Source organism: Rhinolophus hipposideros (assembly GCF_964194185.1).
Source record: "Rhinolophus hipposideros genome assembly, chromosome: 20".
Lineage (NCBI taxonomy): Eukaryota > Metazoa > Chordata > Mammalia > Chiroptera > Rhinolophidae > Rhinolophus > Rhinolophus hipposideros.
This window is the reverse complement of record NC_138066.1, coordinates 33,421,802-33,437,191: the sequence shown is the minus strand read 5'-3', so window position 1 is coordinate 33,437,191 and position 15,390 is coordinate 33,421,802. Positions and strand designations below refer to the sequence as shown.

Here is a 15,390-nt window from a genome sequence, read left to right as displayed (position 1 = left end):
ACCCAAGACTACAAGGCCCGAAATGCTGCGCGCTTCTTACGCCGCCACGCTCTGTTTGCGAGGGTTTCAGGGAGATGTAGTTTTTAGACAGCTAGTGCTGGTGGAATGTGGTTAAGAACGTTGCTGCCTAGAAAATTAAAACATGCGCTTTTACAAGCGAGCCAAAATGCTTGCTTGGGCCAAAAAACCAACCACTTCTGGACAGTAATTCACATTCTCGAAATTTTTGAACCTTAACGGGTTTCTCACCAGATCTTTACCAAATCTCCAATAATCTACGATATCCTCGATTTCCGCTCCCTCAAATCTCTGTGAGGCTCCCACTTCTTAGCGTTTGGATTACTTCCCCTTCGAGGCCTTCCCTGAGCCGTTAGACTAGGTTAGGTCTCCCAGGTAGGTGTCATAATGGCATCCTGAATTTACTTTTCATTGGCTGTGCCAATGGATAGCTGCAGTGCAGAATTCCCTTATCTCCATAAGCACTCCTCATCCAGCCACCCCAAAGAAATATAGAAACAGGCAAAAACCATGCTTGTGTCAAAGGTTCAGAAATAGCCAAAGTAAAACCAATGAATCACTGAAATAGTAATTAGTAAAAATTTATTGTACACGCACCAACTGGGAGCATTAAAACCAAAGCATGTAATGAAGCTTAGAGGTAGGTTGTTGTAAAGCATTATGTAGTAAGAAAATAGTGACTATTCTTCACAGTGATTGGTTATAGTAGAATTTTCTTTAAAGATAGGGAGTTGGCCAATGGTTACCTCACATCAATATTGGGAAACAGTTCAAGTTTTGCTTATGATTTCCAGCGGCATAAACAAGAAAGATCCAGGTCAAGTTAGTCTTACAAAACAAGCTAAATTAAGCTTTGCTTGTATGACTAAACTAGTTTTGAATCCAGGGAAGTTTCAAGGTTGGCCTCCATTTGTTTTTTATTTTAACACTTGTTATTCTTTGAAACAAGTGGTTTAGTTCTCGTTTCAGCGAGATTGCTGTCCCCAAATCTGTTCAAACGGAAATTCAGTTTCTCATAATAATATTCACCCCACTTTACCGTCATTAGGTAATGCCTGTCGTGTTTTTTGGACTCTAAACTCTGGTAAGGCCAGACCCCTGGCTTGCCTTGTTCATCACTCTATCCCCAGTGCCCAGTACAGTCCCTGGTATACAGTCGTCAAGCAATATTTGTTGAATAAGTGATTAAGTGAATTAATGTGATGTACTTCACCTACCTGACAGAATATGGAGGTGATCAAGCTTTTCTTCACATCAGGTTTGTATTTTTTAAAAAACTCTCTTCCTTACTCTCCTTTCCGCTGTCGAATCAGGAACCAAAAAGAACTACCAGAGATGACTTTTTTTCTTACTTTGCACATTCAAATATCCTCCTAACCAGAGGGAAAGGAGAAAGGCAACCAGTCTACTGCACTCTACCCCAGAATGCAGGGTCTGCATTTATATAACAGCTTTCCTGAGCCAGGCACTGTGCAGGGCTCTGCAGAACTGCCATGTAAGTAACCCAACCTAGCAATATCATAATAGAGTTTTGCTAAAAGGGCTGTGAGAGCACAAAGATGGCAATTCTTCCTGAGATATTTAGGTTGAATGTCCATGAAGAGGCAAAAATTCATCTACTCACTCCCTCCAGAAGTGTCCAACTCTGTTTTTAATAACTTTACTGATGAGAGAATTGATTGTAATAATATTAGCTACTGTTATTGAGAGCTTATCCCAGTGCTAGGAATTTTGTTAAGTCTTTGATTAATGTTATTTAATCCTCATAACACACCTGGGGGGTGGAAATTACCATTTCCATTTTGCAGAAAAGGCTCAGCGGTTGTATAACCTGTTCAATGCATCCAGCAGGAGAGTGGTGGAATCAAGATTTGACATTATTGTCTAACTCCCAAACCATATTCCTGCCTGCATAAAATGCTGCCATCCCCAGTTCCTCATACTGAGCTGAATTCTGCGTTCCCATGTAAATGTCACCTATTTCCTCTAGGTCTAGCTTCTATAGCTGCATACAGCTCTGTTCTGTAACCCTAAATTCCTCTTTCCCATTGTCCTTCAAGTATTGAAATTCAGCCTTTCTGTTCCCTGAGGTCTCGCTTTTCTAGGTCCAGTGTGACCATTTTCTTAAGCTGTACATCATAGGACAACAGTTTCAGATGTAATACATCTAGTTTGTTAGTAAATTCCAGCTCTGATGTGCATATTTCAAAGTAGAGGGAGCCATCACTGCCCTGGTGCTCTACACCACTCTTGACTTAAGGGAGTCAAAAGTCACCTTCTCTTTTTAGATAGCAGACAACCACTGGTTTATGTGAATCTGCAATCAATTTAGGGCTCTTTTATTAATACTGTATTCCAGATTTCTGCTAGGGATGGATGTGAAACGCTCAAGCCTAAAACCTCTGCTTTAACAAGGTCTTTTTTGAAAGTCTTTTGGGATTAAATGGGTTTAGTTCTTTTCTCTTCCCTTAAGAATGGTGACATTTTAAGTTATTCAGACCCTCAGAGTTTCTTTTCTTTCTAAGGGTAATGGTAACTCAGTCATAATAATCTTGCTAAAGACAACATTTGAAGTGACACTGCTCATGCCCACAGGAAATGTGTCTGTCACATGAAGTTTCTAAAATCACAAGTAATGTGGGGAAGAGAGGAAGTGCAATGTTGCAAAAAAAGAAGGACTTGGAATGCTGCTGAACTGGATTCAATTCTGTCTGTTGTGTGTAACTTTGGACAAGCTGCTTGACTTCTCTTATCCTCAGTCTCCATGAAAATCTAAAACATGAAAATATTATTTAAGACCTATCTTGCAGCATTTCTGTAGGATTAACAGTAATGTGTAAAGAGAATGGTATATAGTTGGCACTCAGAAAACAATTGCCATTTTAGGTATAGTAGACAGCTGCTTCTGAGATGTGATTTAAGAAGTGGGGAAGTATAGAACTTTGAAAATATTTTCCTCTGCACTGTCTCAAATTCTTTGTTTCTTTTTCTTCCCCAATTTTAAATATTGTAGTAAATATACATATATATGTGTAGTAAAATTTACCACCTTAACCATTTTTTTTTTACCACCTTAACCATTTTTATGTGTACAGTTCAGTGGTATTAAATACATTCATAATGTTGTGCAACCATCACCACTCATCTCTAACTCTTTTCATTTTGTAAAACTGAAACTCTATACCTGTTAAACAATAACTCCCCATTCCTCCCTCCTGCCAGCCTGGCAACCACCGTCCTACTTTCTGTCTCTATGATTTTGACAACTCTAAGTATCTCATTTAAGTGGAATCATTTAGTATTTATTTTTTTGTGACTGGCTTATTTCACTTAGCAAAATGTTCTCAAGGTTCATAGGGACATATGTTGTAGCATGTGTCAAAATTTCCTTCTTTAGACTGAAGAATATCCCATTGTATGAATATATCACATTTTGCTTATCCGTTCATCCACTGTTGGACACTTGGGTTGCTTCCACATGTTAGCTATTGTAATGCTACTACCTATGAATGTGTGTGTACAAATATCTTTTCAAGAGGCCCCACTTTCAATTCTTTTGGTTACATATCCAAAAGTGGAATTGCTGGATCTTATGGTAATTCTAGTTTTAATTTTTTGAGGAACTGCCATACTGTTTTCCACAGTGGCTGTACCATTTTACATTCCTACCAACAGAGCACAAAGGTTTCAGTTTCTCCACATCCTCTCAACTCTTTTTTTTTTTTTTTAAATACTAGCCATTCTAATGGGTGTGAGAGTCTTTGTTTGATTTTGATTACTACTTGAAATTCTGTTGTTAAAGATTTATTCATTTGCGGTTAACACTCAATCTCTTTTAAAAGGCAAATATATACTTAAGAGCTGTTTCCCTTACCTTCCTTGGTTGGTCTGATTCTCAAATGACTTCCAGGTAGTAATGGACTATAATTAAAACATACACTTGTCAAATAATGCACCCATAGCCCTGACATTGATTGGTTTTCTCAAGAGAAGGGATCCCTACTTGGAGAGGTATTTATATCATTTGCTAACTTTTCTGCCATGATAAGGATTGGCTCCATTATCAAATGTTAGAAATTGTTGAAAACAAGCTTGAGATAGGACACCACTTGTTTGTGAAATCTATATTACATTCAAATTATAAATGAATTTATTTAAAAACATTTATTGAGTAATATTCCAGATGGATGATGCTAAAATATAAGCTCTAGGGGGTCAGGATATATTCCTTTTTGGCTCACTGCTTTATTCTTAATGCCTAAACAGTGCCTAGCCCATAGAAAGGGCTCAATAAATATTTGAATGAATAGATTCATTCTGCAGATATACTCTGGGGTTTTCCAAGTGTGGTCTACAGACTCTGAAAGTGCCTGTGATGGTTTGAGGGAGTCTGCATGGTCAAAATTTTCATAATAGTAAGACATTATTTGCACTTTTTCATGTGTTGACATTTTTACTGGTGGTAGAGAAGCAACAGTGGGTGAAACTGCTGGGACCTTTGCACGAATCAAGGCAGTGTGGCACCAACATACTAGAGCATTCTTTACTGGCACAACCATGCAAAAAAAAAAAGAATTAAAAGCCACTTTCACTTAAGGCTATCTTTCATGAAGCAGTACAAATTATTAACTTTATGAAATCTCTTTCCTAGAGTATATGACTTTTTAATGTACTATGTGATGAAATGGAAGATGTACATAAAGCCCTTCTGCTGCTTACTGAAGTAAATGGTTGTGCAATTGTTTGAGACGTGTGAGCTGAATTAGCTGCTCTTTTTCATGGGATGTTTTTATTTGAAAGAATGACAGAAAAGGGCCAACCTAGTGGCTCAGGTAGTTGGCGCTCTGTGCTCCTAACGCAGAAGGCTGCAGGTTCGATTCCCACATGGGCCAGTGGACTCTCAACCACAAGGTTGCCGGTTCAATTCCTTGACTCCCGCAAGGGATGGTGGGCAGCGCCCCCTGCAACTAGCAACTGGCAACTGGACCTGGAGCTGAGCTGCGCCCTCCACAACTAAGACTGAAAGGACAACAACTTGAAGCTGAACGGTACCCTTCACAACTAAGATTGAAAGTTCAATAACATGACTTGGAAAAAAGTCCTGGAAGTACACATTGTTTCCCAATAAAGTCCTGTTCCCCTTCCCCAATAAAATCTTTAAAAAAAAAAGAAATAGGATTTTTAAAATATTGAATAATATAATGCGTCAATATCTGGAAGATCTGCATAACTTAGTAAGCCAATATTTTTCAAATGGTTTCAGAGTCTGCATTGTAACTAACCTTTAAGAAACGACCGTTTGTTGAGTTTTGCTGGTATCCAAGAAAAGTATGCACAATTATCGCAGAAGGCTAAAAAATCTGTGTGAGACAGGATTTTCTTCATTTACTAGATCAAAATAAAATAGTACAACAGAGAATGGGGAAGCAAATAGGAGAATCCAGCTGTCTTCTATTAAGCCAGACATTAAAGAGATTTGCAAAATTGTAATACAATGACACTCAATTTTTTTTTGTTTTGTATTTCACAAAACATTATCTTAACATGTAATGATTATTATTGTTTTAGGTGAAGTAATAAATGTTTATTTCATTTCTCAATTTTAATTTCTAACTTGGTGAATATCCCACATAAACAAAAGTTCGTGGGATCTTTAATCATTTTTAAGAACGTAAAGGATTCTGAGACCAACAAGTTTGAGAAAAGCTGCTTTGAGGTATGTGCAATAATCACTTTACAGATGAAGAAACTTAAGACTTACAAAGATTTAGGACCAGTTTCAGGCCACAGAGTCAGTGTAGTGCTGGGGTTAGTACCTAGGTGATCTTAACTCCAGAGCTTGTATTTATAACCATAACTTTTCCCTTGATATTATCTTTGCTAACATCATCTTTAAACTGGCAGTTAAAAGACATTTCAACAACATGAAAAAAAAAACCCCTTCATCATATTCAACGGATTGTTCTTACGAAGGAGCGGCACCACCCATCTTTGGGCTCATTTCGGCGAGTGAAACGTGTGTTGCTGAACTGTCTCAGTCCGGTTTTCGCTCTGATAGTCTGTGGTTTTACGAACCTGAGTTGAAGTCCTCTTGATAACTCCCCTGGGGAACTGCAACCTATGGGGTGCAACTGAGGGCTCTCTCGGGACTTTACGAGGCTCCAGGAACGGGGGCGTTTTCTGCCCCGAGCCTCTTACACTCAAAACCGCGCTTTGCAGAATGAAAACCCCGGCGACAATCTCGTACCGCTCTGCTCTGGAGGGCCCTCTCAGACCTTTAAAGACGCCCCCTGGCCTCTGATTGGCTGGTCTGACAACGATGGGAGGGACGCGGCCCTGGATTGGACGTCATAGCCTTGGCCACCCCTCCCCGGCGTCCACCCACTGTCGCTAGGAGTAAGTGGTGCGGGGCCCCGACTGAAGCCAGGGTCTGAGCTGGGCCTAGCGCGCCGCCCCGCGAGCAAAATCGCCACTAAGAGCCGGGGTCTGCAGGGGCGGGGCGTCCTGGGCACCCGGGATTGGCGTGTAGGGAGCCGTCTCCCGTCGTGCACTGGGGCACCGGCCACTCACCCGGAAGGAGAAGCTGCGACTGGCTACATGGTAGGGTGCTGGCGGTGTCGCTGTGGAGAGTGGGTGCTGCTCTCAGGTGAAGGAGCGTGGGCGGGGCCGCAGGGACTGGGTGCTGCTTTGAGGTGAGGGCCACGGACTTTAGCGTCATTAGTCGCGCTTGGGGTGAGCACTTCGCTTGACATCCTAAGGGCTGTCTCACCTCCCGGGATAAAGGCAGGTACTTGCTCGGCATCCAAGGGAGGAAATGTGGCTTTTCCATTTCTTTTTAAAGGAATAAAAAGCATCTTTCCTTCCCACTCCCCAAGATTAATAGACAAAGGAAAAGAAGGACCGTTGTGGCCCTTTGCTTCCATTCGTTAAGAATGGAAGGAGAGTGGCTGTAGTAAAAGAGTTGGGGGACATTTACTCAAACGGCCGGGACCAGGAGTAAATGGCAAGCATTTTACGGGAGGCTCTTGCGTTAGATTGTGGTCACCTTTGCGACTTACCTTCCAAGTGGAAGGATTGGCAAGTTACAGAGGGACAAAAGGATGGAGCAGAGATGCTTGGTTGAGAACATACAGAGCTTCGTCAGCGGGGGGAGCTTCCTGTACCACCTGTGGGTGTTTAAGAAGGAGAGATTTTTGAGTTGCCATCTGGCGCCAAGAGCTCAACGATGACTAAGAAGGGATAGGAGTCTTGGTGGCTCCATGTACTTTTATCACCTGATTTGTTTTTTAATTAAAGTTTATTGGCGTGAAAATTGTTAGTAAAGTTACATAATTTCAGGTGTACAATTCTGTATTACATCAACTATAAATCCCATTGTGTGTTCACCACCCAGAGTCAGTTCTCTTTCCATCACCATGTATTGGATCCCCTTTACCCTCATCTACCATCCTCCTCCCTCCTTACCCTCTGGTAACCACTAAACTATTGTCTGTGTCTATGAGTTTTTGTTTCTTCATTTGTTTGTCATGTTCTTTTGTTGTTTTCAGTTTTATGTACTACATATCAGTGAAATCATATGGTTCTCTGATTTGTTTTTTAACCTGTCTCTTGAAGTAGTGTTTAAATGGGAGCGAAAATGATGGAGCTAAAGCCTTGAATTGTTACGAGATTGGAAAGCTTTACAAGGAACCTACTTTGTAAACAGCAAACAACTGGGTTCTCCTTGGAGATGTTGGTGGAGAAAGTAAACTTCAGATGTGACTGAAAGGGCCAAGAAATGGAGTTAGCTCTGAGTTGCACAAGTAGCTGAGAGGATCACTGACGATTTAGATGATAAACAGTTCCATCTCTCAGATCCGAAAGTTTAGAACTTCCTCCTTCCCCTCCAGAGAACTGAACTTCATTTCCTTCTGAGGAGTGGCATCTACAGAGAGGAAGCTAACAGCGATTAGTACATAGTTGCTAGAAATTATTACTTGGAGTCTAGGTTTTTTTAAAATTTGTTTCAGTGTTTTTAAGGAAAGTTACAACGGAAACTTTCTTAGTGCCCTTTAAATTTACATTTAAGTATACAGCATCTTGGGAGCTCCTAGGATTTTTTTTAAAGCCAATTTACAGCTATTTATTTCTAAGTGGTATTAGCCCCAAAGGAAAGGAGAGGAACTTGCACGTGGAAGTGGTGCAGAGCCCTAGGCAAACTCTTCTTGAGCCCAGGAGAGTGATGACCATTTAGTTACTAAATTATAGTCCTGAATTTGACAAACCTTTCAAGGCACAGGAGACAGGTGAGCTCCACGGAGTTTGTGGATGACTGTGATTTCCTGGGCATCATCTTTCCTGTCGTTACTTTTGTGAAATACTTCAGAATCGAACTCTGCTTATGTGCTGGCAATTTACCAAATGCCTGAAAAGAGAAGAGAAATTTTTTTTTTTTTTTTAAATCTGAGGAGGGTCATTGTTCACAGTGAGTCACCCTGCTCGTTTTGGCCACAGCCCTTTGACTGCTTACATCTCGGGTTTTATATGTGGGTTGTTAGGGCATTGGAATTTCCTACCTTTCCGTTCAGGACCCCTTTGCAGTGGTGACTGCATCAGATGAAAAATCAGATTGTCAGCAAGAATGCTATTTAAAATGATATTGAAATCATAAAACTTTCGGTTTGCTCAACGATGTAGCCCAATTTTGTCATATACCATGCAGCTTTGTCTCTGAGTGCAGTGTGGAGAGACCTTCTGGTATACTGGAAAGAATTGGAAAAGCTGTTTGCTCTGCTAATTTTGTGGTGTAAATGAGTTCCCATTCTCTTGAAATGTTAGCCTTGTGTTAGCTAAACATAATATAGAAGAAAACTCATTACACACTCGTCTAATGGTAAGGCAGAACTAATAAGGGAATGTGTTTAAAATTAATTGTGGGACTATAAGAATGAGTGGGTGTGAATGGGCATGGGGGAGGAGAGGGAGATCTTAGAGATAGTCTTGTTTTCCCAGGAGCCAGCCCGGATCATTTGTTGGCAGTACATATTGGCTGAAGTCAGTTTTCATTTCAAGGTAAATTGGAAAGGGAAATTAAACCTTATTGTTCCGCTCTTAAGAGAGGAGAAGTGGGTGGAGGTGGCAGCCAGGTTGGATGCTTTTGGAGTGGTTCTAGGAGTAACAAGATTAGTGCTGTATTTTAACAGAAGGTGACATCATGGGCCCCTTTGGACTTGAGTAACCCCAGTGCTGCCACCTTCATTGTCCCCTCGTCAGAGTGGGCGATGTGGCTGCACATGTAAACTGCCACATTGGGGGAAATCAGCGGCTTAGGCTTTAATGAATCTTTACAAAGGAGCGGAAAACATCCTGAGTCGACCTGTGCAGCTGTGGGGTGCTTGGGCAGAAGTACCAACCGGATGGCATGTCCAGTGAGGAAATGATTAGAACCATTGACTTAGGTCTCAGAGAACAGATTACATATGGGAAGGAGAATGGGTTAGATAAGGGAAGGTTGAAACTGGGCAACCCACTCAGGTGTTCCCTGCACTCTCCAGCTCTGTGATTTACCTATGGGGAGGTGACTATGGTTAGCAAGACAGAGAGAGACTTAGGGGCATTGGTGTTTTGGAGAGCTTGGCTGTCTCTAAATAGCCGGGAGGGGGCGATGTTAGGATCACTTGCAAAGCTGTGCTGTGTGTGCCCCGTGCCCACAAGACACTTATGCCTGCAGTCCAGGCATAAAGGTTTTATAACCGAATCTGCCTGTTCTGGCTGCCTGAGGAGAACATTGCACAGATCCAAACATGATTGGATAGAGGTAGCTTAGTTAAGGGTCTTGGCCGTGGTCTGAGAAGGGAGGCAAACTCCCCAGGGTTTGTAGCTTGTCACTGAAGTAATGGGGGTGGGGTGAGGTGGATTTTTTGGCTTCATCTTAAGTTTTACACAAGAACAAAAAAAGTTACCTGGGTTTCCCCAGAGGGGGTCGATAAAATTTTTTAAGGGTTTTGCCCTGGTAGAGAGTGATAAGAATAGAAACATACTAACCATGATTGTTTCCTTGTCATTTGTCCCTTATCAGATGTTTTCTTCCAGTGGGCTTTTGGTGTAGGATGTTGGAGAACCAAGAGCAGGAGGTAAGCGTGTGGTCTCCACTCAACAGGTGGGTATAAGTTTGAGGGGTTTTGGGAGAAGATGCAAATCGTTGCTTGGTGGTGTTCTTCTGACAGTAAAAGTTGTCAGTTCTGATGAGCTCAAAGTAAAGCCAGGAGAAGGAAATCGGTAGTAAAGACATTACTGGGAAATGAGGTTCCATTTTGATGTTTCCATTCCTTAGAATGTACTAGACTGTAAGCTTCATGAGGGCAAGGAATTTTGGTCTCTTGTTCACATTCTACCCCCAGTGCTGACACATAGTGCCTGACACATAGTGGGTCAATAAATATTTGTTGAATTGAATGAATAAATGAAAAAAATGAATGCAAGTGGGTGCGTCTGGTTTGGAAAAATGTGGCAACCTGTGCTGTCAAAGCTGCCTTACAGTGTAGCTGAGCTAAAGCTGAAGGGGTGTTTCTTATTTCTAGGAAGTGATCACTGTGCGTGTTCAGGACCCCCGCGTGCAGAATGAGGGCTCCTGGAATTCTTATGTGGATTATAAGATATTCCTCCATGTAAGTGCATCAGATTTCTGTATTGGGATCAACACTTCCCAGGGCTGAGGGATTGTACTGAGTAGAACCTGTTTGTGGATGTTTTTGACAGGCCAGAGATAGAAGAAAAGGGAGGTGGAGAGGAGAGAGAGCTTGGGGGATGCCTGAGAGTTGTATGCAGGTGCCTGGTGGCACCTTACTCTAGTTGGAGCCTCTGATCAGGACTGTGACCTGGTGGCTTAGATCCTCAGTGAGAGGGATGATGGGGAGTTCACGCGGACTAGGTCTTTTCCTACTAAACCTTTTTCACGTACTTCCTCCTGTAGACCAACAGCAAGGCCTTTACTGCGAAGACATCCTGTGTACGTCGCCGCTACCGTGAGTTCGTGTGGCTGAGAAAGCAGCTACAAAGAAACGCTGGTTTAGTGTGAGTCTGCTCTTGCTTCCTTTTTAGGTTTGAGACAGGCTTTTTAGATGCTTGCTTGGGAAACTGGAGTTTACAATGGAGAAAACTTGGCAGCATGCCAGGCACTAAGGAAATTGAGAAATGTGTTCTTAAATTATGTTTTCAAATCAGTGAAAAAGTAAAGACAGTTTTTATTTCTAGTGTTTTGACCTAACGATGCCTTAGAAAGATCAAAAATATTTTTTATATGCATATTAGTCTAGGGCTCGACAAATGTACTTCCAGCATTTTAAGTATGTTTATCACTGGTTATCAGAAACTTTTTAGCATTTGGACTTCTTTGACAGGTGGTAATCCTGTCCGTTTGACATGTAAAACTAGTGATTTTTTTTCTTTTTTCGAGCAGAGACCTTTTTCCAGAGACACAACAGACTGAGAGCCTTAGGAAAAAAGTATTGTTCACTTACCTACACCTCCCCCATAGAAGTCCTAAAACTGGAGACAATTTAGAACAGTGATTCCAACGCAGGATGGCCACTGAATGCTCTGGTGATAGATGGCTTGCTGATGACTTAGCCAGTTAGTTACCATGTGGGACTGATGAGGTTATGGGTCAGGCCCTCATAAGCCAGTTGGAACTTTTCTTGATGGGTTGTACATCCTCTAGCCTGGCCATTGTTTTTTAAAAGTACGTGCTGCACTTCATAAGAGAGGCTAAAGAGTGTTAGAGAGTTTGTGGGTGACTTGCTTCCACTTAGCTACTTTTAGAAAATTCCAAGTGTGTGACTTTCTTGGACTGGCATAGGTAGTCTTAATTTACACACAAGGACACAGCATTCTCCATGTCTCTATGTCCAAGTTTCTTCCTGTTTAAAATAACAGTTGATGGTGGGAATGGGCTTTGTAAACAATTTAGCATAGCAGCATGAAGTTTTGAAGTCATAGATTTGGTTCATATACTAGCTCTGCTGGTTCCTAGCTGTGTGGCACTGGGAAATTTACTCAACTTCTCTGATTTTATTTCCTTGCTACTAAAATGGGGACACTAATATCTTTCTCATGGGGTTTGGGGGGAGGATTAATGAAATAAGGTTTGTAAAATACTTATCATAGTGCCTGACACATGGCATATAATTAGTATTAACCCCCCACTCCTACCACCTTATTAAAAGCTATTTGTGTTTTGTGGCTCATTTTAGGGGATTTCCTTGATGGGGGGGTCTGAAATGACTGTCTTGGATTTTACTATCTTGAGTGTTACATTGTTACATTATGTGACCCCACAGGCCTGTACCTGAACTTCCTGGAAAGTCAACCTTCTTTGGCAGCTCAGATGAGTTCATTGAGAAGCGACGACAAGGTTTGCAGCACTTCCTCGAAAAGTGAGTGGATATGGCAGGCTAGCACTTGCCTCCTGGGGTGGGGCAGGGAGGGGGGAAGGTTCCATTCATGGTGGCCCATTGAATATACAGGTGCGTTTGGGGTGTACACCTTTCTTGTACCCTCATGCTCACCAAAGCCAGAGCCCTGGGGAGGATGGGGCTGCGGAAAGCAAATCCTTAGGGTGATGCTTTGTGTTTGCCCCCGCTGTGTTTGTCCCAGGGTCCTGCAAAGTGTTGTCCTCCTGTCAGACAGCCAGTTACACCTCTTCCTGCAAAGCCAGCTCTCAGTGCCTGAGATAGAAGCCTGTGTCCAGGGCCGAAGCTCTATGACTGTTTCTGATGCCATTCTTCGCTATGCTATGTCAAACTGTGGCTGGGTCCAGGAAGAGAGGCAGGGCTCTTCTCGTTTGGCTAAAGGAGACCAGCCTAAGAGGTAACTGAAGCTCTTTTTTTTTTTTTTGAGACACCAGGGGCTAGGATTACTGTAATCTGGGCCAATGAGGTATCCATTTGATAGGGAAAGTCAAGTCACAGTGTTGGTAGCCTTTCAGAAGAGGCCACGTTCCCCCTGTGTGTGGTTCTCTCATCCCATGCACAAAGGCCTGAGGGTTTGTGTTAATCCATTCCTGGGTAGCAGGCTTTCCTATTAAAACCTGGGGAGAAAGAAGAGAAGGCTTTCTTATTTGGTCTGTTCCTTTCCCCCCGCCCCTTTTAAATAACTTTATTGAGATATAATTCACATCCCCTAAAATTCACCCTTTTAGTGTACAATTCAGTAGCTTTTAGTTTATTCACAAAGTTGTGCAACCATTAATCACCACAGTGAATTATTTAGAACGTTTTCATCACCCCAAAAGAAACCTTATACCCACTACCATGACTCCTCATTTTCCCCAACCCCTAACCCCTGGCAACCACTGATGGACTTTCTGTGTCTGTGGATTTGCCAATTCGGGACATTGACATTTCACACAAAAACAGCCATAAGATATGTGGTCTTCTGTGACTGGCATCTTTCACTTAGCACGTTTTCAAGGTTCATCGTGTTATAGTGTGTATCAGTACTTCATTCCTTTTTATGGCTGAATAACAGTCCATTTGTATAGATAATGCCACCTTTTTTGTTTGTCTGTTCATTTGTGTTTATCCATTCATTTTGTTTATTCCTTCTTTTCCCTTTCCCACTCTTCCAGTTGCTGCTTTCTTCCAAGATCAGGCAGGAGGAGCTCTCCTTCACCTCCTCCCGAGGAGGAACAGGACCGATTCGAGGTGTGGGCTCCTGTTGTTGACTCTGAGGCTCCTTTGGAAAGCCCCCCTCTTCCACCCCCTACCTCAGCATCATGCTGTGATTTTGCCAGACCTGATGAGGGAGCCTTTGCTCCTCAGCCTGTGAGGAGGTCGGTGGGAGGGGACCATGCTGTGCCTTTGGATCCTGGTCATTTAGAAACAGTTTTGGAAAAATGAGCTTTGGTCTGAGTTCTGGGTCCTGCTCTGAGCCCAGGGGAGAAGATGCAGGCAAGGAGACTAACCTGGGCACAGGGCAGGTGTTGGGGACGTTGGGCTGCTAAGTATCTTACAGTTGCCTCTGCTCGGGTTGGTTGCACAGAGGTCAGTCATGACAACTCCTCAAGCTTCCTCCATAGGAATAAACACTGCAGATGTTTGTACGTTAAGCGTCAGGACCAGGGGCTGTTGGTTTTGAACAGAATCCCATATTTACTCTCTTGGGAGCTGAGTTTCTTTAACTGTTTGTTAATGGGCCTGGGAGCACTGCCTTAGGTGACTGGTTTTGGGGACCTGTAAGTGGCAAATTTTAAGCTGCCATATTGAATATTGTCCCAAGAAAAATGCTTGTGTCATTGTATTCTCACTGGCTGTGTCATTGTATTCTCACTGGCTCTGTTTTTGCTGCAGGCCACAGAGCACTTTGTTTCTGAGAGGCTGGCCTCTTGCCTACCTCCTTGCATGGACAGGGTGGTGAATATTCTCCCACTTCCTTGCGTTTCCTCCACTAATACCACTGAATGCGACAGTGCTGTGACTCCTGTCACTGGGGTTCTCTGCATATCCCAGGACCTCAGCCTGGCCATGTGGGGCCTGAGACCCACAAAATAGCTCATGGCCATCCATGAAAGAGAAGTGGTTGTTCACAGGCAGAGGAAAGGCAATAGCTCAGCGAGCTTTGTTTTGGTAAAGGCTATCCCAGGCTGTCACTGTCTCTTCTGGTTACAAAGCAGAGACGTGACCATCTTTTCTGCAGGGTAGCATGGGCTCCTTTCTTTTTTGAATCCTTTTCTTCTCCCTTAGTAAGCGCTCCCTGCCCCCAGGGCTTCAGCTGCCACCTGTCCCTCTGCGGTGTTGCCGAGAGGCCGTATGTTCAGTCCAATGGGGCGCAAGGGCTTTGTTTCTGCCTGGAGAGAGGGCTCTAGGGATGGAGATGAGGAACAACATGCCTCCCTTCAGACAATGAGGCATTCTGCCCTCCTGCTGCCATAATTCCTCTCCACTGAGAGCTGGAGCTGGTAGGAGAGGAGTGCTGCTGGCATTCTGCATTGCTCTGCACATAGATTCGTGTGTACTTCTTGCCCACTCTCCCTTCTCTGGCCATCCCAGCCTGTCCTGTGGGCTCTTTTACTACCAGCCTATGCTGTGGGACTGTCATGGCATTTAGTTCGGAGTTGAGGGGCTTTGGCCTGAAATAAAATTCAACTATTTAAGACTCTTGTTGCAATTTGTGTCTAACAAGCTGTAGCAGAGAAGGAGGGAGTGAGGGCTGGCAGTGGTTACTTTCATAAATCATGAATTTATCAGCGTGGAAATAATGGTTCAGAACTGTGTACTGCAGCTCTCCTGCATTGTGTGTGCAGTTCAAGTTCACCACTGGAGGAAGGATTGTCTTCCAAAGAGCCAGGATCCAGCTCTTCTCACAGTTATGGGCATGAACCTTGTTAGGTATAAT

At 42.9% G+C, this 15,390-nt stretch overlaps 1 protein-coding gene across 6 annotated transcripts; it reads left to right on the top strand.

The window, feature by feature from the left end:
• Positions 1-6,397: 6,397 nt before the first annotated feature.
• Positions 6,398-15,150, top strand: SNX11 (sorting nexin 11). Of its 6 annotated transcripts, none has more exons than XM_081027670.1 (8): positions 6,398-6,618; positions 9,010-9,069; positions 10,076-10,130; positions 10,578-10,664; positions 10,970-11,070; positions 12,336-12,431; positions 12,652-12,864; positions 13,625-15,150. In XM_081027670.1, the coding sequence occupies exons 3-8, from the start codon at positions 10,107-10,109 to the stop codon at positions 13,893-13,895; spliced, it is 792 nt and encodes a 263-aa protein (XP_080883796.1). In that variant the 5' UTR covers positions 6,398-6,618; positions 9,010-9,069; positions 10,076-10,106; the 3' UTR covers positions 13,896-15,150. The 6 variants fall into 6 exon arrangements, with proteins under 6 accessions (XP_080883796.1, XP_080883801.1, XP_080883800.1 ...); XM_081027675.1 differs by having other exon boundaries at positions 6,432-6,710; XM_081027671.1 differs by having other exon boundaries at positions 6,589-6,664.
• The last annotated feature ends 240 nt before the right edge of the window (positions 15,151-15,390 follow it).

What these genes read in the sequence shown, in the direction of transcription:
- SNX11 (XM_081027675.1), top strand. Translation starts at nt 6,616, where the DNA reads ATGGTAGGGTGCTGGCGGTGTCGCTGTGGAGAGTGGGTGCTGCTCTCA. An exon ending in TTGCAGCACTTCCTCGAAAA is followed by an intron (nt 12,432 to 12,651) that starts GTGAGTGGATAT and finishes TGTTTGTCCCAG; the next exon opens with GGTCCTGCAAAGTGTTGTCC. An exon ending in AAAGGAGACCAGCCTAAGAG is followed by an intron (nt 12,865 to 13,624) that starts GTAACTGAAGCT and finishes CCACTCTTCCAG; the next exon opens with TTGCTGCTTTCTTCCAAGAT.